The sequence below is a fragment of the Saccopteryx bilineata genome, chromosome 2 (assembly GCF_036850765.1).
Source record: "Saccopteryx bilineata isolate mSacBil1 chromosome 2, mSacBil1_pri_phased_curated, whole genome shotgun sequence".
Taxonomy (NCBI): Eukaryota; Metazoa; Chordata; class Mammalia; order Chiroptera; family Emballonuridae; genus Saccopteryx; species Saccopteryx bilineata.
The window spans coordinates 394,214,475-394,239,596 of record NC_089491.1 but is presented as its reverse complement, the minus strand read 5'-3'; the positions used below and the strand labels follow the sequence as shown (position 1 = coordinate 394,239,596).

Sequence of the window (25,122 nt, the reverse complement as noted above, 5' to 3'; positions counted from 1 at the left end):
CATCTTCTTCCTGTATGTGACTTTCCCAAAGAACAAGTTTCTTTTTGAATGCATCCGTCTTATTTTTTAATGCATCCGTCTTATTTCTTAATGCATAATTTAATAATTGTTAAACCTCTGAAGAGAAATATTTAGTTCATTGAAGAGGCTAAATATATCCTCCATATATGCAGCTTCACCATCTCTTCTTCATCCAACAAAAGCGCTACTGATGCAGAGCTTTGCTCTCGCAGAAACTGTTTCACCACTTCTCTCAGCTCAGAAAGGCGTGAAGGAACCCATCCTCTTGGGAGCCACCTCACCTCCATGCAGAGAAGGAGATGCTGGTGTTGTGAATCCTTGCTTTCAGTAGTTTGTGAACAGTCTGGCGTTCAAATCTCAAGGACGAATGTCATTAACGATCTTCACGGTGTCATTCGGCACTGTGTTCAATGCAGGGGAAAGTTTGTTTACAACCAAATGTTGCCAGTGAGTCATACAGTGCGTGGACAGCTTTTCTGGATGTGCAGGGCCCTTTATTTTTGCCACCATCCCTGAGTGATGTCCAGTTAAGCTTACAGCACCGTCCGTATACACTCTGATGCACTTTTTCAAGTCTGAGCCCTTCGCTTGAAAGTACTCATTAAGGGCGTTAAGTATCTCTGAACTAGTGGTCTGACCAGGCAGATAAGACAGCAGAGGAGACCTGACTGGTGGTGGCGCAGTGGATAGAGCGTTGGACTGGGACGCTGAGGTCCCAGGTTCAAAACCCCGAGGTCACCGGCTTGAGCACGGGCTCACCAGCCTGAGCACAGGGTCACTGGTTTGAGCGTGGGATCATGGACATGATCCCGTGGTCACTGGCTTTAACCCAAAGGTCACTGGCTTCAGTCCAAAGGTTGCTGGCTGAGGAAGGGGTCACTGGCTTGGCTGGAGTCCACTGCTCAAGGCACACATGAGAAAGCAGTCAGTGAACAACTATGGTGCCATAACTATGCGTTGATGCTTCTCATCTGTCTCCCTTCCTGTCTGTCCCTGTCTGACCCTCTCTCTTGTTTAAAAACAAACAAACAAAAAAACACAGAGTAGTTCTTCCCTAAAGTCTTTATTGTCAGTATACCTCATGAAGCAAAGTAGAATAGCATGGTTACTAACGTCACTTGATTGATCAAATTGAACAGCAAAACATTTTGATTTCTTTATCCCCTCTATAATTTGTTCTTCAATATTGCTGGCCATATCAACAATTCTTTTTTTTTCTTTTTCTAAAGATTTTATTTATTGTTTTACAGAGAGAGTAGGGTGGGGGACGAGAAGCAGTTCTTCACTTGTCATATGTGCCTCAACCGGGCAAGTCCAGAATTTTGAATCAGCAACCTTGGTGTTCCAGGTTGGTGCTCTATCCACTGTGCCTCCGCAGACCAGGTCATACCAACAAATTTTCTTTGAACGCTGTTATCTGAAAATGGTATAGCCTCAAGTGTTTTTTTTTTTTTTTTAACAGAGACAGAGAGAGAGTCAGAGAGAGGGATAGACAGGAACGGAGAGATGAGAAGCATCAATCATTAGTTTTTTGTTGTGCATTGCAACACCTTAGTTGTTCATTGATTGCTTTCTCATATGTGCCTTGACCGCGGGCCTTCAGCAGATGGAGTAACCCCTTGCTCGAGCCAGCGACCTTGGGTCCAAGCTGGTGAGCTTTTTGCTCAAACCAGATGAGCCTGCACTCAAGCTGGTGACCTCGGGGTCTTGAACCTGGGTCCTCTGCATCCCAGTCCAATGCTCTATCCACTGCGCCACCGCCTGGTCAGGCTAGCCTCAAGTTTTTGTGTGGTTTGAGGACCCCAAATTTCCCAAGTGACATCTAAGATGCAAGGCTTTACTAATTCATCACCAATAGGGAATTTTTTTTTTTTTTCCTTTTGGATACTTAAAGGGCAGCTAAATAAGTTGTTCAAAGCAGTGATTTACTTATCATTTTCTTCATTTAAATTTTCTGACTTTTCATTTGGTTATGTAATTAAAAAAAAAAAAAGTCCAGTGGTTTCTCAGTAAGATTGCTATGCTTTGAATGCAAATGAGGACTAAGTTTGGAAGGTTTTATTGAATCATTTGACAGAATTTCAGAACATTCTACACACAAGGGCTGTGGAGATAATTCACCACCAGGTCCCACAGTGTAACCAGGTTTTAAGTGCTCTTTATTACAGTTTCCTTTTCTTCTTTTGGTTTCTATTGCACCTTCTAAATGATCAACACATTTCTTTTTCCCTGTTTCTTTTAAACTTGAAGCACTAGTAGGTGGATTTCTTTCTGTGACATCACTACATTTCTTTTGACTCTTGTTTTCACTTCTGAAGAAAGAAAACGTTTTGTTGTTTTTCTTCCTCTCCATTTTGCAGGGTTTAAACTTTACAGCAAAATAATTCTGAAAACATACAGTAATTTATTTGCAAACAACGTGGATGTGTTCTGAACAGGCAAGTACTTGCACAAGCGTGAAAATTATGCATTGCTGCGGGAATGAGGGGGCTGGCAATGGAAACGTGCAGCAGATCAAGTTTTATCGTATTGCACACGGTGCGTCGTGGGCCAGTCTGAGTGCCACATGTATGATGCATTGAATACTACATAAGTTTGTCCAAATTGTATTTGCATGAGTGTGAAAAAAAACCCTTCAGAGAGTGGGGTGGGAGTTAGAGCCTCACACAGCCTAGCTGGTCGGAAATGGGAACACAGTGAATAGTTTTATCTCACTGCACATGACAGTGCAGCACAGCACAAGCTGCTGCTTGCGTTCTGAACTCCACATGGACGATGCACTGACTGCTACTAAGTCTGTCCCGGTGCTTCCTGTCTGCTGCACATGATTTGTAAGTGCTCTGCACAGTGCTAAAGGTTGTTCAGACGAGGCTACAAGTTCCAGAGAGATCTGAGACAACCTCAGTAGTATTTTTTTTTAAAGAGCAACCTTTCTTTTTTTTTTAAAAATATTTTTTTATTTTTTATTTTATTTATTCATTTTAGAGAGGAGAGAGAGAGGGAGAGAGAAAGAGAGAGGAGAGAGAGAGAGAGAGAGAGAGAGAGGAAGAGGAGAGAGAGAGAGAGAAGGTGGGGAGGAGCTGGAAGCATCAACTCCCATATGTGCCTTGACCAGGCAAGCCCAGGGTTTCGAACCGGCAACCTCAGCATTTCCAGGTCGACGCTTTATCCACTGTGCCACCACAGGTCAGACCTCAATAGTATTTTCATTGGTGACGCAGGCTGATAAATGGCAATCACCCGGAGCATAAGCAAATTTGACTAGGATCGTTTGGTCTATAATCTGCATGCAACCTCAGGGTGGTTAACTTTTTCGTGGACTGGCATGAAATTTCTGGTGGATTGGCACAGGTCTGTGGATCAGTGATTGAAAAACACTGATCTAAATGTCCCAGAAAAGACAGGTGACCTTGAAATCTCTTGAGATTTACAAGCTTACAAACATGGCCAGATGCTGCTATACAGGCATTGTTTCTGCTTTTGCAATCGAAAATACTAAACAGCCTGCTTGCTGTGAGTGTGGAAACATTCCATAGAAACTCTTCTGGAAAAAAAGAAAGGGATGAGGAACCAACCTCAAAACACCATGAAGATGTATTAGCTGTGGTTTATACACGTTCTGCCCATAGACCTTTCAGTGAACCCTCCACCAAGGGCCGCTTACTCCTGCTTAGTGCTAGTGGCGCCTCAGTGCTGACCCGCATCTCCCAGGGACCTGGAGGCCCTGTGTGCGGAGTCAGGGTGGTCTGGGCTCACCAAGGTCTCGGCTGGGAAGGCCTTACCAACATCACTTGGACAGCAAGCAGTTAGGGTGCAACTCAGTTCTCAGTTGTGTGGTGGTGACTGTTACTTGTGTCCATTGAGTCATTCAAGTGTTCTTTTGTTCAGTCACTGGAGCCCTGCTGGGTACTGGGCACTTCACTGGGTGAAGGTGAGAGCCGGCTGGTGGTGAGCTGAGGTGGTGTGAGAGGAGGACCCCAGGGGCTTGGGGTGGGAGGGGGAGCGGGGGGTTGCCAGCAGGGTGGGATGGGGAGCCCGCCATACAGAAAACTGCTTGTTCAGAGCTCCGAGGCCTGGAACAGAGTGTTCTGTTCCCTGGGGGGTGTGGGTGTACAGGACACTTCAGAGAAGAGGAGGCAGGAGTGTCCTGGATTGGTGGTGGCATCAGCCACAGCAAGCTTCCAGTGAAAGGCGGCTTTGGGTCAGTTACTGTATTTAAAGAGGGCGCGGGGTTCTGAGGGGCCTTCATACGCGACAGTGAGTTCCACGTAGTAGATAGTCTGTGGAGGCGAGCTTTGGATGGTGAGGGGCACCAGGCGGTAGAGGGACTTCAGGATGATTGGATGTTATCAGGGGAGTGGGGAAGGTGGGACCCTTTTGCATTGATAGTTTGGGTCTCAGCCTGACCTGTGGTGGCGCAGTGGATAAAGCGTCGACCTGGAAATGCTGAGGTCGCCGGTTCGAAACCCTGGGCTTGCCTGGTCACGGCACATATGGGAGTTGATGCTTCTAGCTCCTCCCCGCTTCTCTCTCTCTGTCTCTCTCTCCTCTCCCTCTCTCTCCTTTCTATAAAATGAATAAATAAAAATAATAAAATAAGTTAAAAAAAAAAAAAAAAGATAGTTTGGGTCTCTTCTTTTTAGTACTGTATTGTGTGATGTGTCTGATTGCCTGTCTCAACCGGTCAGAACTCCATCACTGACTCTCCCCTCCCTGCTCTTGAGCCACAGGCAGGCCACATGGAGCTAGCTGAGGGCCGAGTGTGTGGTGGTCTAGATGCCTTGGGGCTGGAGGTGACTGGGTGACCGGGTCCAGAGGCCGGCGTGTTTCTGGAAAGCATCAGGGTGGCAGTTTGACAATGCTGCAGAAGCAGACCAGGACACCTGCTCCCTCTCTGCCTGCGGCCTGCCCATTTGGCCTGAGTTGAGACGGTTAGAGCTCTCCTTGATGCAACCCAGATCTGCCCGAGGAAGGGTGGCAAGGCGGCGAGGAGGCGAGAACCTCTCTGTGGTCAGGGAGGCAGGCCCGAGAGGGTATGTGCGTGTGCTTGCCTGTTGCCTCCGGAAGCTGCTGGAGAGGCCAGGGGAGGTTATCAGTGCAGCTGTGGGTTGTGGCAGGTAAGTCGTGCCTGGGGAAGACCCCGTGGACTTCAGGGGTGGCTCTCAGGCTGTGGCAGGCCTCTATTCCAGTGTTACCACTGTGAGGGTGAAGGGAGTACTTGGGAAGTAACAAGTTTGATGTTATTTTAGGACCATTGTAGCTTCCCGTGCAGTTGTAAGGAGTACTACATAGCGATCGTGGGTTCTTCACTCACCTTCCCCAGGTCTTGTAAATTGCAGCAGTGTTACAGCCAGGGTGTTGCCATCCATGCAGACCAGGTACAGATACTTCCGTCACCCCGGGAGCCCCCACAGCTGTATCCCCTGCCCTCCGACCCCGGCAGCCGTGAATCTGCTCCCGTTTCTATAAATTACACATTGCAAGAATGTGATGTAATTGGAATCAAACAACATGTAACTTTTGGGGATTGGCTTTGTCACACATCATAATTTGCTGGTGATTCATCCGGGTTGCTTGTATCAATGGTTTCTTCCTTTTGTATTGCTCACTAGTATTGCATGGTGTCAGATACCACAGTTTAGCTGTTTAACGTTCACCCATTGAAGGATGTCTGCATTGCTTCCAGTTTTTGGAAATTATGAGAAAGCTGCTTTTACAATTATTTGTGTACAGTTTTTGTGTACATGTAAGCTTTGATTTTTCTGGAGTAGATACCCAGGAGTGCAGTTGCTGGGTTGTATGGTAGTTGTGTGTTTAGTTTAAGAAACTGCCAAACTTTTTTCATACTGGCTGTACTGTTTTCCGTTTTCTCCAGCAATGTGTGAGTGATACACAGTTGACTTCCGAACAGTGCAGGGTTTAGGGGAGTTGACCCCCTGCACATTTGGAATTTCACATATAACTTTGATTTCCTCAAAACAGTTGTTCTTCAGTATCCTCAGGGGTTGGGTCTAGGGATCCCCCCACCCAATATCAGAGTCCGAGGATGCTTGAGTCCCTATATAAAATAGCATAGGCCGATGCATCAGCGCATACAGTTGGCCCGCCAGTCTGCAGACTCCCAACCGCAGATTGAAAACAGCTCAGGTCTTTATTGAGAAAATCTTTGGACTTGTGCAGTTCAAACCCATGTTTAGGGGTCAACTTGACTTTCTTCACATCCTTGCCAGCATTTACTGTTCTCTCCATTTTGTTTTGTTTTTTAAATTTTAGCTATTTCGATAGTAATATCTCATGGTTTTAATTCGCATTTTCTTAATGGGTAACAATGTTGAACATCTTTTCATGTGCTTAATTGTCACATGTATATCTTCATACCTAATGATGTGAAATATCTTTTCAGGCTTTGCTTGGCTCTAATTGGATTGTTTGGGCTTTTCTTACTACTGAGTTTAGAAAGGCTTTTATGTATGCTATATGTGTACTAGTCCTCTGTTAGATATTTTGTTTGCAGTTTTGTTTTGTTTTTTTAGTGAGAAAGAGAGAAACACAGGAAGGGAGAGAGATGAGAAGCATCAACTTGTTGAAGCACTTAAATTGTTCGTTGATTGCTTTTTCATATGTGCCTTCACCAGGGACACATGAAAAATCTGCTTTGTCAGTTTCTTTTAACTGGTGTACATAGACTGTTTACATCAGCAGTTCTCAACCTGTGGGTCGCGACCCACAGGTTGAGAGCCGCTGGTTTACATATAATACAGTGTATCCGTAAAGTCATGGTGCACTTTTAACCGGTCACAGGAAAGCAACAAAAGACGACAGAAATGTGAAATCTGCACCAAATAAAAGGAAAACCCTCCCAGTTTCTGTAGGATGATGTGGCAGCATGTGCACATGCGCAGGTGATGATGTAACACACCATGTATACAGCGGAGCAGCCCATGGCCATGCCAGTCGAAATGTGGACGGTACAGAGGAAAGTTCAGTGTGTTCTGTGGCTCGCTAAATTCGAATCCGTGACCAAAGTGTAACATGAACATTGGCGCATTTACAACGAAGAACAGTTGAAGGAAACTGGCAGTTTGTTGGAGAAACCCCGTTCTGGTAGGCCATCAGTCAGTGACGAGTCTGTAGAGGCTCTACGGGATAGCTACCTAAGGAGCCCTAAAAAATCTGTGCGTGAGCCCACATCAAACTGCACTGAATAGGTATGAAACTGGGAGTTTTCCTTTTATTTGGTGCAGATTTCACATTTCTATCGTGTTTTGTTGCTTTCCTGTGACCGGTCAAAAGTGCACCGTGACTTTATGGACACACTGTAGAATCATTGCTATATTAGGCCATCATTTTTTGTTTCCTATTCTCTTTGATTTTTCTTTCTCTCCCTGCTTGAGCTATTTTTTAGAATTTCATTTTTTAAGATAAATCTGATGACTTACAGAGATTCTTGTTCAGTATAGATTTTTTTAATGTTTGTTCTACACGTTATGTGGTATATATACATAACTTACTACAGTCTTCTGGTGGTGTCATTTTATCTGTTCAGTTAGAGGGAGTTCCTCCCTCAATATCCCTTTACTCTTTCCTGTGCGAGTGTCTTAAGTATTTCCTCTACATAATTAGACAATATTATTTATCATTTTAGCTTCAGTCTCAAACTTAATTTAGAAAGCTGAGGCTGAAATGATAAATAGTACTGTTTAATTATGAGAGGAACCACTAAAAAAGTCTATTCTGAGAAAGAATCCCTGGAAGTCATCAGATTTATCTTAAAAAATTACATGTATTTCTGCTTACTGGGTTCTTGCTTCCTTTATGACGATCCAAGTGTCCTCCTGGTTTTGTTTCCTTCCTGTTTAGAGAACTTTTATTCGCCATTTTTAAAGGATAGGTCTGCTGACAAATTCTCTTGGTTTTCTTTATCTGAGAATGTCTTGATTTCTCTTTTATTCCTAAAGAACATTTCCATTGGGTGTAGGATTCCGGGTTGACGGTTGTTTTCTCTCAGCGGCTGGGAAGCATTGTGTCCCTTTCCTCAGGCCTCACGTTCCCTGTGAAAAGTCCACTGTCCTGGGTCGTTTTCTTCTATCCACAGCTGTCTTTTTCTGGCTGCTTTTAAGGTTTTTTCTTTGTCTTTCGTTTTCAGAAATTTATGTGTCCTGGTGTGGATTTCTTTGGATTTATCTTTTGGAGTCACTAAGCTTTTTAAATTTAGAGGTTGCTACTCTTGCCAAATTTGGGGAGTTTTTAGCTATTCTTTCTTCGAGTGCTTTTTCTGCCCTAGCCTCCTTCCCGGACTCTGATGACACAGATGTTAGACCTTTGTTACAGACCCACAGGTCACCAGGACTCTGTTTTCTCCTCTGATGACACAGATGTTAGACCTTTGTTACAGACCCACAGGTCACCAGGACTCTGTTTTCTCCTCTAATGACACAGATGTTAGACCTTTGTTACAGACCCACAGGTCACCAGGACTCTTGTTTTCTCTTCTTTTTCTAGTCTGTCTTCTCTCTGTTGTCTGACTGGGTGGTTTCTGTTGTTTTGTCTTCCACTTTGCTGGTTTTCCCTTGGTTCTCAGTATTCTGTTGTTGAGCCTATCTGTTGAAATTTTTTACTAGTTGTGTTTTTCAGTTAAAATATTTCCTTTTAGGCTCTGGCGGTTGGCTCAGTGGTAGAGCGTCGGCCTGGTATGCAGAAGTCCCTGGTTCGATTCCCGGCCAGGGCACACAGGAGAGGCGCCCATCTGCCTCTCCACCCCTCCCCCTCTCCTTCCTCTCTTGTCTCTCTCTTCCCCTCCCACAGCCGAGGCTCCATTGGAGCAAAGATGGCCCAGGCGCTGGGGATGGCTCTGTGGCCTCTGCCCCAGGCGCTAGAGTGGCTCTGGTTGCAACAGAGCGACACCCCGGAGGGGCAGAGCATCGCCCCCTGGTGGGCAGAGTGTTGCCCCCTGGTGGGTGTGCTGGGTGGATCCCGGTCGGGCGCATGCGGGAGTCTGTCTGACTGTCTCTCCCCGTTTCCAGCTTCAGAAAAGTACAAAAAAAAAAATTTCCTTTTGGTTCTTATGTCTTCTATTTCTTTGCTGAAGCTTTCTGTGTTTTTATTTAATCAAAACATGTTCGTAATTTCTTGTTGAAGCATTTTAGCATAGCTGCTTTAAGATTATCATCAGGTAATTCTGACATGTCTACCCTGGTGTTGGTCTCTGTCAAACGTTTGTCTTCATTCAGGTTACAACCTTCATGGTTCTTGGTATGTTAGAGATTTTTCAGTTGAAACCTGGACATTTTTGTGTTATGTTAGGTGACTGGATCGTGTTTGGCCCTTCTCTTTCCGTTGTTTTTTTCTGACATGGCTCCAGCAGGGGAAGGGGAACCTTTTATTTCCTGGAGGTAGAAGTGCAGCCCCCTCCTCGGCCTCCATTAACACCTCAGGTGGTGGGGGGTTTGTTACTGTGGGGGTGTAGGGGGAGTCAGCCCCTTACCTGTTCTTTTCTGACATTGCCCAACAGGGAGAGGTGGGGCCTTGTGACTGCTAGGGGGGGGGTAGAAGTCTAGGCCTTGCTGGCATGGGGGGGCTGCATCTTTTCTGTGGTGTCTGCTAGAGTAGGGTTATTGTCTCAGAGTTTTCTGTTTTTCCAGCTGTCCCTTCTCAGACTCTTTGGCTCCAGAAAGCAGACCTTTATTGGGGCATTTCGTCTTTGCCCACGGGCACTTCCAGGCGGCCCTCTCCTCCAGCCCCCACCTGGGACAGCGAGGCACAAGGAAACCCGGGGCACACACCCGGGTCGTTTCCTGGGTCCTGAGCTGTCCACTTTTCAGGGTCTTCTCCGGCTTGTCTTGTGTACAGTGTCTGGTGCTTGATTTGTACTTAGGAGGAACAGGGAACATTCCACCTGCCTCACCTCCTGGGAAGCAGAAGTTCCAAGGAACCGTTCTTGGCAGGGCTCTGTGTTGAGGGGTCCACCCAGACCACCAGCAGCCTCTTCCCAAAGACCAGCCAGGAGGAAGTGCAGCCTCCGCTTGATTGGGTCTGGGAGGGAAGGCTGAGTTTCGCTGGAAGGGAATCAGGTCAGGGGATGCTTCCATGTAGTAACTCTTACCTGGGGTTTAGACCAGCGTGCTTCCTCCAGGGTGGCCGTCCTAAAACAGAACTCAGTCCATCCTTTGGGTCCTTACAGCCCAGCGTGAATCCTCAGTATCAACAACAGATACCTGCCTCTCTTGCATGCCCCCCTCCAAAAACTAAAAACAACAAACCAGCCACTCCCAGAAGACAGCACTAGCTAGCAGAGCACTGAGACTTCATAGCACATCCTCTGGGCCGGCTTCCTTGGGTTGTGTGCTTCAGAGTCTGTATTTCAGGTTATTGTGAGCTCTCGGCAAGAAAATGCCTCTGGCCTGTCAGAGGCCTCGCCCCAGGAAAAAAGGGGAGGATTGGGAGGGAGGAATGTTGCCGCCACTTGTGAGCCTCTGGTCCCCTGGGGACAGCGCCCGGCTGGCACTGCTGAACTGCGGACACAGCCGGGCCTGCTGGTGGCGTTGAGAGCTGTCGGGAGAAGCTTAGTGCTTCCTGGGCAGGTGATCGGGTCGGGATGGTAGGTTTTCCAAGAAGAGGAAGCCCTGAGAGTTTCAGGCTCGCGGGCTGGGTTACAGAGTCTGGGTATTTTCAGTGGAAGAGACACTGACGAGTTTTAAGGTAGGAAACAGCATAAGCAGCCCTGCACTGTTCGATCGGCTCCTTTTTCACTGTCCCCACAAAGTGCAGTCATTCCTACTGCTCTGCCTGTGTCCAGAGTCCTGGCTGCCCCCAGCCATCCTGTGTGTGGTGGGGGGCTCACCGCCCTCACTCAGTTCTGCCACCCCATGTGCTCACTGAGTAGTAGTGCAAGGAGGCAGGTGCCTTGATGTCTCCAGGGACCCTGTAGGTGCACAGTGGACACCTGCTGGTTCTCGTTGCCATTCGGCCATAGGCACCACCCAGCCCTTCCGGTGCATCTTGTTCCACCCCTGGTCTGTCAGGCCTGTGCCTGTGGCCTCTTACTCTCCCTCTGGCCTCTGTGTCTTGCACATTCCACCTGACTTCCCACAAACCAAAGGACCTGGTCATTGCCCTTTAAAACCTTTATTCCTGTCTCTTTGAATGACATTTCCCAGATCTGGCAGTGTGGGGTGCAGAGTCACACTAACACTTACAGAGTGACTCTTGGCCCCTCCTTAGGTGGGGAGAAAGTTTCATTAATTTACTTTTTTTTTTTTTCTGAAGCTGGAAACAGGGAGAGACAGTCAGACAGACTCCTGCATGTGCCCGACCGGGATCCACCCGGCACGCCCACCAGGGGGCGACGCTCTGCCCACCAGGGGGCGATGCTCTGTCACTCTTTTGCGACCAGAGCCCCTCTAGTGCCTGGGGCAGAGGCCAAGGAGCCATCCCCAGCGCTCGGGCCATCTTTGCTCCAATGGAGCCTTGGCTGCGGGAGGGGAAGAGAGAGACAGAGAGGAAGGAAGGGGGAGGGGTGGAGAAGCAGATGGGCACCTCTCCTGTGTGCTCTGGCTGGGAATCGAACCTGGGACTTCTGCACGCCAGGCCGACGCTCTACCACTGAGCCAACCGGCCAGGGCCTACTTTTTTTTTTTTTTAAGTGAGAAGAGAGGAGATAGTGAAACAGACTCCTGCATGTGCCCCGACTGGGATCCAACTGGTAACCATCATCCTGGGCTGATGCTCGAATCAACTGAGCTATTCTTGGCACCTGAGGCCAATGCTCAGATCAGCTGAGCTATCCTCAGCCCCCAGGGCGACACTTGAACCAATCGAGCCACTGGCTGTGAGAGGAGAAGAGAGAGAGGGAGGGGGAGAGGGAGGGAGAGAGAAGCAGATGGTCACTTCTCATGTGCGGCCTGACCAGGGATCAGTCGGGGCATCTGTATGCTGGGCCGATGCTCTTCACTGAGCCAGCTGGCTAGGACCTAATTTACATTTTTTTTGTGCTGCGAACCCATGAAGATAGGAGCAGTTTCTTATTTCTCTCTGCTTTCCAATTGCTTGTCACAGGCCTTGGTAAATGACTTTGTTTAACAGATTTATTGAGATAACTTGCACATACCAAGAAGTTGACCCATTTAAAATGTACGCTTTGATGACTTTCATCATATTCCCAGAGGTGAGCAACGACCACCATAATGAGTTTTAGAATGTGTTCATCATCCCCCAAAGAAATCCTGTCCCTCTCAGCTGTCACCCCTCAACCCTCTATCCCCGCCCCAGGCAGCGTCATCTCCTGCCACGGGGTCTCCCTCCGTGAATCTTCCTGCTGGGACGCTACCCGTGGCCCGGCCTGCTCCTCCTCCCGGAGCACTGTGTTTTACTTTGTCCGTCTCTCAGGACAGCCTGCACTCCTGGCAAGATACCCTTTGGGGTCTTCTGTAGAAGGGAGTCATGGCAACCACAGCAGGTGGTGCAGCAGTGTGCACACAGTAGGCCTGCGTAGACGTTTGTTGAGTGAATAATGGCAGTGATGGTGGGCTGCTGTGAGACCGTTGCTGGGTCCTGAGAAAACTTGTGCCAGGCCCTTAGATCTCCCACTGTCCCTTCTAGGGACAGGTCAGGTAGACCTAGCTGATAACGTGAAGTTGCCCCAAAGCCCTGCGGCCGGAGACTAGGAGGGTGGTGTACAATCAAAGCTAGACAGGAACGGAGGGGACATGGCTGTGGTCTAACCTTTAGATTCTACAGGTTGGGGAACAGCAGGCTGAGAAGCAAAGTGGGGATTCACCTGGCCTAGGGTATCTGCCCCGACGCTGGCCTCGCCATTCTCTGTGTGGACCTCCATGGGGTCTGCCAGGCGTGCACATCGCCGAGTGACACGGGACAGAGGCCAGCTGTGTTCACCGGCCTGGGGATGGCTGTGCACCGCTGGTGTTTGCTGAGAAACAGACCCCACTCTCTGTGTTGCTGCTTTCCCAGGCAGGGTTCATTCCACACTGAGGTCACGGCCCTCCTGAGTTGTGTCCCTTTAACCCCTGGTTTTCTGCCAGCAGCCACTCCGTGTTTCATCAAAGCCAGCCTCTCACTTCCTTCCTTCAGTCCATTCCACACCCCTTGCCCAAAAGCCCTCCTGCCTGCTCTGATCACGCTCACGGGGAAAAGCAGAGTGCTTCCCCTGGCGGCCTTGGGGACCTTGCAGAAGCGAAGGAAAGAAGTGTCTTGGCTAACCCAGATGCTGTGTGACCTCTGGCAAGTGACTTCCCTCTCTGAGTCAGATTCCACAGCTGAAAAGTGAGGTGGCCTCCCAGTTTGGGGAGTGTAAAATAAAAACCATGTTAGGAGGACCCCTGAGGCCTACCCAGAGATCAGCCCTTGTGTAAGGTAGAGAGAGGCTTGGGTTTTATTTGTGTTACTGCCCTCCAAGGGGTAGTGGACAGACAGGCCTGCTTGTCCCTTTGCCCACCCCTCTCACAGCTGGGCGAGGCTGGAAGGGAGGCAGAGCCACAGTGTCTGGGCCTTTCAGTTCACACTGAGCTTTGGCTGCCAGGGTCTCTGAGGAGGAGGATTTTTCGAATATAAAATTATAATAGCAGATAACATTTATTAAGCACTTGTAGGTCAAACACTGTACCTAGTATGCTTTTGTTATTATAATTTTTTTTTAGTTTTTATTTACCGATTTTAGTGAGAGAGGAAAGGAGAGAGAGAGAGAGGAACATTGAGCTGTTCCTATCTGTTCAAACTGGCAACCTCTGCACTTAGGGACCATGATCAAACCACTGAGTGATCCGGCCAAGGCGGCTTTCTCATTTTTTTTTCTCAGATATAATTCACGTACCATAAAATTCACCCTGAAAATGTACAGTTCCGTAGCTTTTAGCATATTCACAAGGTCATGCATTATCTAATTCCAGAACACTTTCATCACCCCATCTCCTGTTCCCTCCCTGTCCTGGCAGCCTGCTCCCTGGCTCTGTGGGCTCCCCTGGTTGCAGATGTGGACTCGCACACTCGGTGGTCTCCTGCGTCCGTCTCCTCTCCCTCAGCGTGTTTTCGAGGCTTGTCCATGCTGTAGGATGTTGTACTGCACGCCTTTTTACTGCTGAGTAATGTTCCGGTGTATGGATGTAATAGTTTGCTTATCCATTCATTTGTTGATGGTCACCAAGGTTGTTTTACCTTTTGGTTATTGTTTATAGTGCTGCTGGGAACATTCATGACCAAGTTTTTGTTTGAGCACTTGCTTTCAGTTTTCTTAGGAGTATATATATACCTAGGAGTGGAATTCTAGGTTGCATGGAATTCGGCATTTAACCTTTTAACTGCCAGACTGTTTTCCACGGTGGCTACACCATTTTATATTTCTTTGCATTATTTCACCCGTCTTCACATTAAATACCATGAGGCATAGACATAATTATTATCCATTTGCCACCCCCCCCCCACCCCCCTCCAATGGGAGAATTGAAACTCAAAGGGTTTCCAGCCCAGGGTCATACATACAGCCAGTAATCTGATGAGTCTTGGCCAGTGCCAGCTGAGGCCATTGAAGCCGTGTCTCTTCTCCCAGCCCTCGCGTGCACTGTCAGGGGGAAGGCTTTTGACTGTGTTGTTTGTGTGATCTGTCTGGTGCCTGGCATACATTGGCACTCGTGGTTATTGAAGAAAATGTCCTTCTTTTCTTGATCTTGGCGGCTTGATTGAGAACTTCTTAGGAGTTTCTCTGTGGTTTCTCAGCTTCCCACTGGATTTTGTGTTCCACTCTCCGTATCAGATGCTGCAGAGCTCCCATGATCCTCTTGCTGTCAGACCTCTTTCTCGGAGACCCAGCCTGTGGCTGGGGGATGAAATGTGTGCAGTGTGCTAAGCAGAGGTGACTTCTGTTTCTGGCAAGTGCTTGCCATTAATTTGACTGTTGAAACCTGTTCTCTCTCTAGTCCAGGCTACTGATGATCTGCCCTTTCCTCTTCCAGGCAAAACCCATTTATGGTGGCTGGCTGCTCCTGGCTCCAGATGGGACCGACTTTGACAACCCCGTGCACCGGTCTCGGGTGAGTGAGTGAGGGCACCCCCGGTGGGAGGGGGAGAGGGGCTCAGCTGAGGATGGGCGGACAGAATGGGAGAGGGAGGCCGGGAGTGGACAGAGGGTCATGGGGTGGTAGGAGCAGCAGGGAATCCCCATTTGGCAAACGTGCAGGACCTACAGGAAGTCTCAGTTACACATAGTTAAACCTGGTGCTCCCTTCGAAGTGAGATGCTCTCACATGGTGCTGCCTGTGTCTTGGGTCAGCTGGACTCCAGACATAGTTGGAAGGAAGAGGAAAAAGGGCAATTTAGCAAAGTTGGCAGTTATGCCAGTGAGGCTCCCAGTTCCTCCCGTGCCGAGGCCCTGCCTCTTGTAGCTCCCTCCTTCCCTCTTCATTTTCTTCCCTTCCCTTCCTCCCTCCTCCCCAGCTAGGGGCCTAGCAAACAAGTGCTGGCAAAGGCCTGAGACTTTTTTTTTTTTTTGTGACAGAGTCAGAGCGAGGGACAGACAGGAAGGCAGAGAGATGAGAAGCATCAAGTCTTCATTGTGGCACCTTAGGTGTTCATTGATTGCTTTCTCATATGTGCCTTGACCAGGGGGTTACAGCAGAGCGAGTGACCCCTTACTCAAGCCAGCGACCATGGTGTCATTTCTATGATCTGATGGCTCAAGCCAGCAACCCCGCACTCAAGCTGGCGAGCCCACGCTCAAGCCAGCGACCTCAGGGTTTCGAGCCTGGGTCCTTCACGTCCCAGTCCGATGCTCTGTCCACTTGCCACTGCCTGCTCAGGCAGGATGAGACTCTTGAGAACGACCTTTGCTTTTGCTCCTCCTCTCCCGGGCATTCCAGCCCAGGGCGCGTCCTGCTCTGCGCAGGCTGCTGGCGTAGTGAGATGGTCAAGCCAGCCTTGTTTCTGACCAGTGCTTTATTCATCTGCCAGGGTTCCCCTTTGGATTCGACTCTAGTTAAACCGCTGTCTTTCCTTTTCCACAGCTCTTTCCAGGTGCTGCTGCCTGTCCCCTCTCCACTCCCAGCCCTGCTCCTTGTCCCCTGCTTACCCAGAGGGCCTCTGACCTGCCTCTTGTTCTCTGCCGCCCCCGCCTGAATGCTACACTCTGGGGTGGGGGTCTTGATGCTCCACAGACCTTGCATTGCGTTTGGGTCCTTTGGAATTCCTTCTAGAATGGGGTTTATTTCTAAAGACTACAAATATAGAAGCCTTGGAAATGTTTCTCGTGGGGAGTTTCCCCCTGAACACCCAGCCTGGAACCAGCCCCCTGCAGGTCCTTTGTAAGGGTGTTTGAGTGTCCTGCTCCTGCCACCCAGGCGGGAGGGCGGTTTCAGTGTGCCAGTGACCAGGGAGCAGCTCCCTTTTCCTTCATATTTAGGTCATACAGAATTGCCATTACTAGCTTCTAGTGGGAAAATGATTATTATAAGTGATGTAATTCTGGCCCAAAGCAAAGAGACGTGGTATTTTAGTTAGTTCTTGTGGCCTTAATGCCAGTAAAAGTATGAGTTATGTTGGGCTTTTGAAGTGTTGAAAATGGGTCATGGGTCCTCCTGAGGAAGGCACACGCCCTCATGGTTCTTCCCATTCCTCTGTAGGTGCCAGTGGCCGCTGTGGGCCCTGCCTGGCCTTTGGTTGGAGAGGAGAGAGAGGACACCCTGCTAGTGGCTCACTCCCTGGGCATCGGAGTTGTTTCCACTGGTGTCGTACTCCTCGGTTTTGTTTTCTGTTAGCTGAGTTCTCAGTGACTCCTAGGCCTGGTGTCTTTTTCCCTGTGTCCCTTCCCTATGAATCATTGGAACAACTTTTTGTAGCAGTTGCCTCTATTGTTTCAGAGTGGTAATTCAGTGCTTGGTATTCTCAGGTTATTCATATCATACCAGTAACTCATCAAATAAATATTGACACATATGTGACAAGCTCTGTGTTGGGGACATAAAGAGTACAGAAAGTTGACCAAGACACCTCTGCTTCCCAGGGCCTTGCAAATCAAAATAAACCAGGCATCACGTGAAGTCTCGTTAACTTGTGTGGAAAGACACTGGGTGTTTTGGGCCTCTTCTTTGGCCCAATCCTGGCTAGTAAGTCACCCTTCTTCCGCCTCAAGTCCCTCTTTCCTGCCATCTGCCTCAGAAATGGAAGCGTGGAACAGGCATTGCTTAGACAGACAGACTGGTCAGACACCAGGACCCAGCAGGCAGAGGTCAGGGCCAGAGCCCTCCTGAACACCCCCCCTGTTCCTCTGCAGAAATGGCAGCGGCGGTTCTTCATCCTCTACGAGCACGGACTCCTGCGCTATGCCCTGGACGAGATGGTGAGTGCCCCCTGCACCCGGTCCTGCCTCCACCCTCGCCAGGCCGCTTCTCTGTGGCAGCTCTGCATCATCTGTGGGCACAGCATCTGTGTCTCTCACTTGGCCTTCTGTTCAGAGCCTGGAATTTTTGAAGAACTTGTGGCAACTGGTGGGTTTTAAGAGATGACCCTTAAAACCCAGGCCTTTGGTTTGAGGCATCTTTAGTGATTGTGGGTGAGGGTAAGTCGTGAGGGAGGAGTCACTCCTGTCCAAGGCCCACAGGGTTGGACTTGGGCATACATAGCGCTCCTGCTTAGAAGTGGGACAGGCTGTGGACCTGAAGGGGCAGGCGGGGGCTGGCCCTGGCGGGACATGTGGAAGGTGAGCACACATGCCCCCACCTGCTGTGTCCAAGCCTGACCCTCAGTTCCATTGCTGTGGTTGGTCTTGCTCATCTAACTGATCTGCGGAGGCCTCCTGGTCATCATTGTTTTTCCGATTGCTAGGCCACGGCGTACAGGTCCTGCCTGGCCACCCGTCAGTTTTGCTTCCTGCTTCCTGGGCTGGGTGAGTGTTTATTGCTCTCGGTCTGGAGGCAAACCCAAGACCAACCAGGTAGAATATTCTGGCGTTTCTCTTTCCACCCGTTTTGTGTCCTGATATTTTCTCTAGAGCAGATTGGTCTCCTCACTAATCTCAGGTGTGAGTGAATTCCAAGCTTCATAAAGGGCTGAAGGCGAGGATTTGAGCACCTTTGCTGGTTTCATCTGAGTGTGTGGGTGTGTGTGCATTCATTCAGACAGCATTTTATAACGGGGGTTACCCTAGAAAGGAGTCGCACCCTGTGAACCAGGGTGGTCATCCCACCCGGAGTTGATTTCTTTGCTGCAGGGCTGAAAGCAGGTTCTGAAAGTGGGAGCTGAGAACTGTCCTCCCCAAGGAACTCTGAGATGATGTGGACAGTTGGATTTTAGGGTGGTTATTATGTCTCATGGGTGAAGAGGCCATGAGTGGGTCCATATCCACACGTGGTTCCTAAACTTTGTGTTGCGATGCTTTCTCTATTTTGTTTCTGGGACGAGTTCATGGGTGTGACATTTAGGTATGGCACGAATAGGTGTGATGCCTAGTCCTTGATTGTCACCTCATTGGTTCCATCTTCAAAAGAATTTTTTTCCTTCTCATTGTTTCTGTGTGCGTACCTGTACAATGTGGATGGGCCACAGAGGGTTTTGCCATGGAAACGTCTGTGACCCAGAGGAGTCTGAGGTGACTGGATTGGAGGAGAGTGCCCGTGGGTGGTGGAAACTGCTTTCACTTGGACGCCGTCTCCGCTGAGAAGGAAGTGGATGGGGAAGCAGACCCAGCCGCCTCGCCTGCAGCAGCTCTGAGCTGGGAGCGGGGCTGCTCAGAGTCTTGGGTTTGCTTTGCCCTCCCTCTGTGCCTGGCGGACCTCTCTGCAGCCTTGCAGACTAACAGAAAGGGAGTCTCAGAGATCACTGGATTATGTTCCGGCTGGGCTGGGCAGTAAACCGTCCCGGAAAGAGTTTCTTAGATTTTTCCTTGAAGCCCAATGATTCTGGTCTGGAAATCTTTTTTAAGTCTGACTGGAGTCCAGTGCAGTTCATTATTCCTTTCAGCTTAGCTGCACAAGCACAAGGAAGGTGGTTATGGGATGCCTTTGTGTGGCACAAACGCAGAGCACACGCTGCACCCCAAGAGCCGTTGAGCCATGGGTGCTGATACCGTGCCGTGCAGTGTGGCCTCCCTGCGGTCTGGGTGCTACCGGGCGGAAGGGGAGCAGTGCTGACAATGTGAGGAAGCCGCCTCAGTGAAAACCTGGATTGCAGAGAGGGCATGGGGGTGCCCAGAGCCGAGAGCTGTGGGCCACGCGCCACTGTCTGGCAGAGGACCTTAGAGCTCAGGAGACGGACTCTGTGAGGCAGCTGTGCTGGTCTGCGGAACTGTGGGCGGTCCAGATGCACTGCACCTCCAGGGAGCAAGGCGGCGTTATTTCTGTGAGTGAAAAAGAAAAGAGTGGCAGTTGCTTTGAAATACCGTTAAAGCAACATTTGAGATGTGTAAGGTTTCCCTTGTGTGTGGGAAGAGCTGCAGGGAAGTGTCTGGGCTGCCCTGAGGGGGGCTGGGTGAAGGGGGCGAGGGGCCAGCTGCCCAGTGGTCAGCTGCCCAGTGGTCAGCATCAGCAGCCGTTGCCAGGAGGCTTACAGGCAGTCTCCTTCCTGTTCCCCAGTGATTTGCATCAGACCTTGCTCTTCATGGCTGCTCAGCGGATGAGCATAGTCCAGAGTCCTGGAGCTCCAACCCGGGGGTCAGCTGTCCTGAGATCCAGACTCCTGCCTCCCCTTGGCCAGCAGGGTCCTGGGACCTGGGGCAGGAGAACTTTTCAGGCAGGCTCGTGTGTGAACTGAATTCTAGCCGTGCTGGAAGTTTTCTCTGAGTACCTAGAGCTGTGGTCCTCAGCTGGGGACCACTGTGCGTCCAGCGTCTGCCACTGGCTGGAGTCATCTTTGACTGTCACAAGTGTGGAGGGTATAGAGAGGTGCTGTTGGCACCTACTGAGTGGAGGCCAGGGACACTGCCAAACACGTTGTGACGCACAGAGGAGCACCCACCCATGAAAGGATCGTTGAATTCCAGGTATCAGCAGTGTCAAGGCTTAGAAATCCTGTGAGACCTTGTCAGTGATTTAATTTTTTCTTAAAATATGAGTTGTTAGGATCCCTGTTTGTAAAAAAAAGAAAGCCTCAGCCATCAGATATTCTGGGCATGAGGGAGTGATGGGGTAGGGTCAGCCTGCTGTCTAAGTGCCAGGCAGGGAATAGGGTGGGCCTGTTTCTGGTAAGGGAGGGGTTTCGGGGGGATCTAGGGACCAGCTCGCAGGCCTCCCTTCCCCTAGGCCTCCCTGGCTAGTCTGCATATGATAACTTGTAGCATTTTATGGCTGGGCTCTTCCTTCACACTTTCAATTGCTATGCTACGTTACTTTTGTAAAACATTACTATTTGTTTAAATGTTATCTCATGAACTGGACTGTGACCTTTTTTCGTTTTTGGGCCCCCTGATAATCCTTGGTATTTTTCTGCATTGTCTGGCCTGGGGCTTATATGGTAGAGACCCAGACAATATTTATTGAACTAACCACCTTTGTTAAATGCATTGTTGCAGAATTTCTGCATTCAGAAGCTGGGCGCTTCTGGGAGAGGGATTAGATGCATGTGGGCATGTGGCTCTTAATGGTTTCTTAGCAGAAGGGAGAATGAGCTCCAGAGAACCACCTGGTGGGGGGGAGTTGTCTGGGCCCCCTTCCCTGGGAGCAGGAGGGGCACAGTGGGTGCTGACACTGTCAGGAGTCCCAGAGGAGGAGGAGAGCCTCCGTCCCTGGCTCTGTGTCTGCCTCACAGGCTGTTTGAGAGGCCTTTCTTCTGGGACTTCTGCTGGACCTGGGCCCTCCGAGGCCTGACTGCTGCCTTTCTCTTCAGGTGGCTCTGAGTCGGGACTAACCTTTGGGAATCCCATTTTCTTTTTTGGGAAGTTTTTTCTTGTTGTAACTGGTGGGTGTGGAAAAGAGGTCATTTTCTGAAAAAGGAAAAGAAGTTACCCGAGTGCAAGCTGAGGTGAGGCGGGCTCAGGCAGCTTTCCAGACAGGGAGCCTGAGCAGTCAGTCGGCTGGGCCCGGTCTTCAGGAGTGAGCTGAGGAAGAGTCTAGAAACCATGCTGCCTCTCTCCTCTACTTCTGTTTGGATCTGCCCGTGGTTGGGCTGAGTTCTGCCACTTCGGTGTGAGCTTGTGGGGACTGCTGTGAGGCCCAGGTGCTGGTGTCATCAGCACAGAGGTCACTTGGCAGGCGTTCCCAAGGAGCGCTGCGTCCGGAGGGCGCAGGGCCCCGAGATCGGCAGAGGCTAGGGCAGTGAGGGGCCGGGCTCCTGCTTTCCTGTCCTCCTCCTCTTCCCGGCTGGAAGAAAAAGAGGGTCCAAGGGTTGTTTGTTTTTAATTACAGTAAAATGTATATAACAAAACTTACAGTTTTAACCATTTCTAAGAGTACAGTTCAAAGGTTAAGTACACTCACACTTTGGTGCACCCATCAGCCCCACCGTCTGCAGACCTCTGTTCACCTTGCAAAACTGAAATGCTGTCCCTGTTAATCACCAGCTCCCCACCTGCTCCCCAGCCCACAACCCTGTTCTACTTTCTGCCTCTATGATTTTGACTTCTCTAGGTTCTTCATATAAGTGGCACCGTATAGTATTTGTCCTTCTGTGTCTGGCTGATTTCACTTAGAGTAATGTCTTCAGAGTTGACCCACGTTGGAGCATGTCTCAAAATCTTCCTTTAAAAAAATGTGATGGATCTAATGCTCTTGAACTGTGTTTGCTGAAACAAACTGACCGTGGGTTTCTCCCGTGTGGAAACTGACAAGATCGTACCCACACTTCTATGGCAGGTGTGCGGTATCGAGGGCCACCTTTCACGGTGTGAGACTGCTCTCCCTTCTCTATATTGAGAGTCCTTTTTTTTTTAAAAGATTTTATTTATTCATCTTAGGGGGGGAGAGAGAGAGAGAGAAGTGGGGGAGGAACAGGAAGCATCAATTCCCGTATGTTCCTTGACCAGGGAAGCGCCCAGGGTTTTGAACCAGCAACCCCAACATTCCAGGTCGACACTTTATCCACTGTGCCACCTTAGGTCAGGCAAGAATCCTTGAGAGTCAGGAGAGACCAGAGCTGTGTGACTTTGACTTTGGAGGTGCTGTGTTGCCAAGGACTCAAGCTCAGTTCACATCTCATCATAATAAAGAAACAATTTTAGCTCTTGGGTATGTGCTTTTCTTGGCGGGGGGCATCTGTGGGTTTGGCAGTTCCATAGGTCGAGCCAGAGAATTTACCCTGGGATGTCTGTGCTCATGTGTCAGGCCGTGAGCTTGGTCTGAACGCCTTTCCAAGGGTAAGGTGCAGACAGGGTAGGTTTCTGGCTCCATTACAGTTTGCTTCCTGTAGGACAGAGTCCCGGAGCTTGTGTTGATCTCAAGACTTTCAACGAATTTAGCTACTTCTGGTGTTGAGTCAAAGGCTTGAGCAGGACACAGATGCCCAAGGCTGAACTTGAAGTCCCTCTCTCCCCTACTGTTAACCTGAGTTGGGGAAGAGCTTGGAGACTCAGGCTTGTTAAGACATTTGAGCGTGATGTCTGTGGAAAAAGTGCTCCGTTCTGCCTCTGGTAGCTTTCTCTTGTCACTTAAACAACTGCAGGCTGGCCCAGGTGACATTTTCTGCATATGGAAGCCACCAGTGGTTAATCATGGGACTGTTTGGGTGAAGAACAGAGCCGACTTCTGGGGGTTGGAGTGGAGGGGTTTCTAGATATGACCCCGGTCTAGACCTTTGTTTTATGGGTGGGGAGACCCAGCACAGGGGGTCACAGACTGGCCCACGGGGGGCATCTCTTGGCTCGAGAACCAAGAGAAGACCCAGGTCAGACGTGATCATCCTTTCTCTGTCGCTCCCTTGTCCCCAGGATGCTTGTTTCCACGTAGGCCCCCTCCACAGGACGGGGGGCACCTGTGGCAGGGCCTGGCGTGTGCCTGCGTAGACGGGACACTGAAGAGCATGTCCAGGTGTGGGGGAAGCTCGCACCTGTTGGCTGGCAGGTGGTGAGCCATTCGGTCTGCCGTCGTCCTAGACTCTGGTGCTGGAGTCTGCTGTAAATGTTTTTGAAAGGCCCTTCCCTGAGAATCTGCTCTCTTTCTTTCTTTTCTTACCATTTTAAATTTTTTTAATTATAGTTGACATACAATATGTTAGTTTCAGGCGTACAACCCAATAATTAGACATTATATAATTTTCTAAGTGATCATCTTGATAAATCTTGTACCTGTGTGACACCGCACACGGTTATTAGAATAGTATTGTTTTCCCCGAGCTGCACTTGACCCCCATCCCCATGACTGCTCTCAAACTGCCAATTTGTGCTTATAAATCCCTTCAACCCCCCCCCCCCAGGTTGGCACCTGTCAGAATGTTCTGTTTAATCTCTTTCTGTTCTGTTTATTTTTTAGATTTATTTGTTGATAGATATGTATTTATTACCATTTTACAGTTCATATATTTTATCTTTATTTTTTCTTTTTGAAAAAGATCCTTTAACATTTCATGGAATACTGGTTCGGTGGTGATGAACTTGAGCTATTTCCTGTCTGGGAAACTCTTTATCTGCCCTTTGATTCTAAATGACAGCTTTGCTGGGTAGAGTGATCTTGGTTGTAGGTCCTTGCTTTTCATCACTGAATATTTTGTGCCCCTCCCCTCTGGCCTGCAAAGTTTCTGTTGGGAAATCCTCTGACAGTCTTATGGGAGCTTCCTTGTTGGTAATTAACTGCTTTTCTTGACGCTTTTAAGATTCTCTGTCTTTAAACTTTTGCACTTTAGTTATGCTGTGTCTTGGTGTGGGCCTCTATGGGTTCATCTTGTACTGTACTTCTTGGACTTGTATGTTTATTTCCCTCACCAGGTTGGGAAAGGTTCCTGTCATTTTTTCAAATGATTTTGAAATTCCTTGCTCTCCCTCTTCTTCTCCCAGGACCCTGTGATGAGAGTGTTGGCTCCTGAGGCTGTCCGGGGGCTTCTTACACTATCGTCACTATTTTGAATTATTTTTTCTCTTTGCTGTTTTGATTGGGTGTTTTTTGCTTCCGTATATTCCAAATCACTGATTTGATTCTCAGCTTCATCTACTCTACTGTTGATTCCCTGTGAATTTTTCTTTATTTCAATTAGTGTAGCCTTCATTTCTGACTGATTCTTTTTTATGGTTTCTGTGTTCTTTTTTATGATAATTATTTCTTTTTTGATGTACTCATTAGGTTTCTTGAGCATCTTTATAACCAGTGTTTTGAACTCTGTCTTTGTTAGTTTGCACACTGTCTGGGGAATTTCTTCTGTTCTTTCATTTAGGACGGGTTTCTTTGTCTCCTCCATTTGGCTGCTTCCCTATGTTTGTTTCTGTGCATTGGGTAGAGCTGCTACATCTCCCCGACCTGGCAGAGTGGTCCAGTGGAGGTGCTGCCCTGGAGGGCCCAGTGACACACTTCCCGGTCACCCAGCGGGGCTCCCCGGGCACTCCCCCGTGTGGGCTGTGTGCGCTGTCCTGTTGTGGTTGAGCCTTGATCACTGTTGGCATCACTGGGAGTTACCGAGCCCCTGGGCCAGTTGGCCACAAGGACTGGCTGCGACTGCAGTGGAGAAGCTGGTATGCAGGAGTGGACCCTACGGAGCAGGCCTTGCTCCAGTGGGACTTTGGAGCACTGAGTCCGCCACTTGAGTGTTGCTTGTGGAGGGTTAGGGTTGTAATCCAGTGTGGTGTGAAGCTGCTCGCCATGTGCACTGGCTCTGGGACCTCCCAGTAGGTACGAGGTCAGCCGCCGCCTGTGCCCTGTCTGGGAAGTGATGTGCAGGTGGCTGCTCTTGCCTGGAGCTCAGAGGTGCCCAGGAGAGGCCAAGCTGTGCACAGAGCCAGCTGCTGCTAGTGCCAGGCCCGGGCCACTCAGCAGTGGGCACGGGTACACCACGGGTACACCAAGGCTGACTGCTGCTTGATTGAGAGACTTTTAGGAAAGTCCAAAGCACGAGTCAAGACACACCATTTGTATGGAAAAGCCGCTGAAAATGGCTTGGGTGGGCCTGCAGATTGGGTGGGTGGGACCTTAGGGAGTCACCTGGTAGAGGTGAACCGTTGAGCCGGGTTGATGGAAATTCAGATGTGCTGCC

General features: G+C 49.3%; 1 protein-coding gene across 8 annotated transcripts in view; it reads left to right on the top strand.

Annotated features, from left to right (window-relative positions):
- Positions 1-25,122, top strand: part of MPRIP (myosin phosphatase Rho interacting protein) — a 177,133-nt gene that overhangs the window by 19,558 nt on the left and 132,453 nt on the right. For all 8 annotated transcript variants that reach the window (XM_066264491.1, XM_066264490.1, XM_066264488.1 and 5 more), the window contains exons 2-3: positions 14,982-15,059; positions 17,294-17,359. In XM_066264491.1, coding sequence (XP_066120588.1) covers positions 14,982-15,059; positions 17,294-17,359 — 144 coding nt within the window. The remainder of the gene's footprint in view (positions 1-14,981; positions 15,060-17,293; positions 17,360-25,122) is intronic.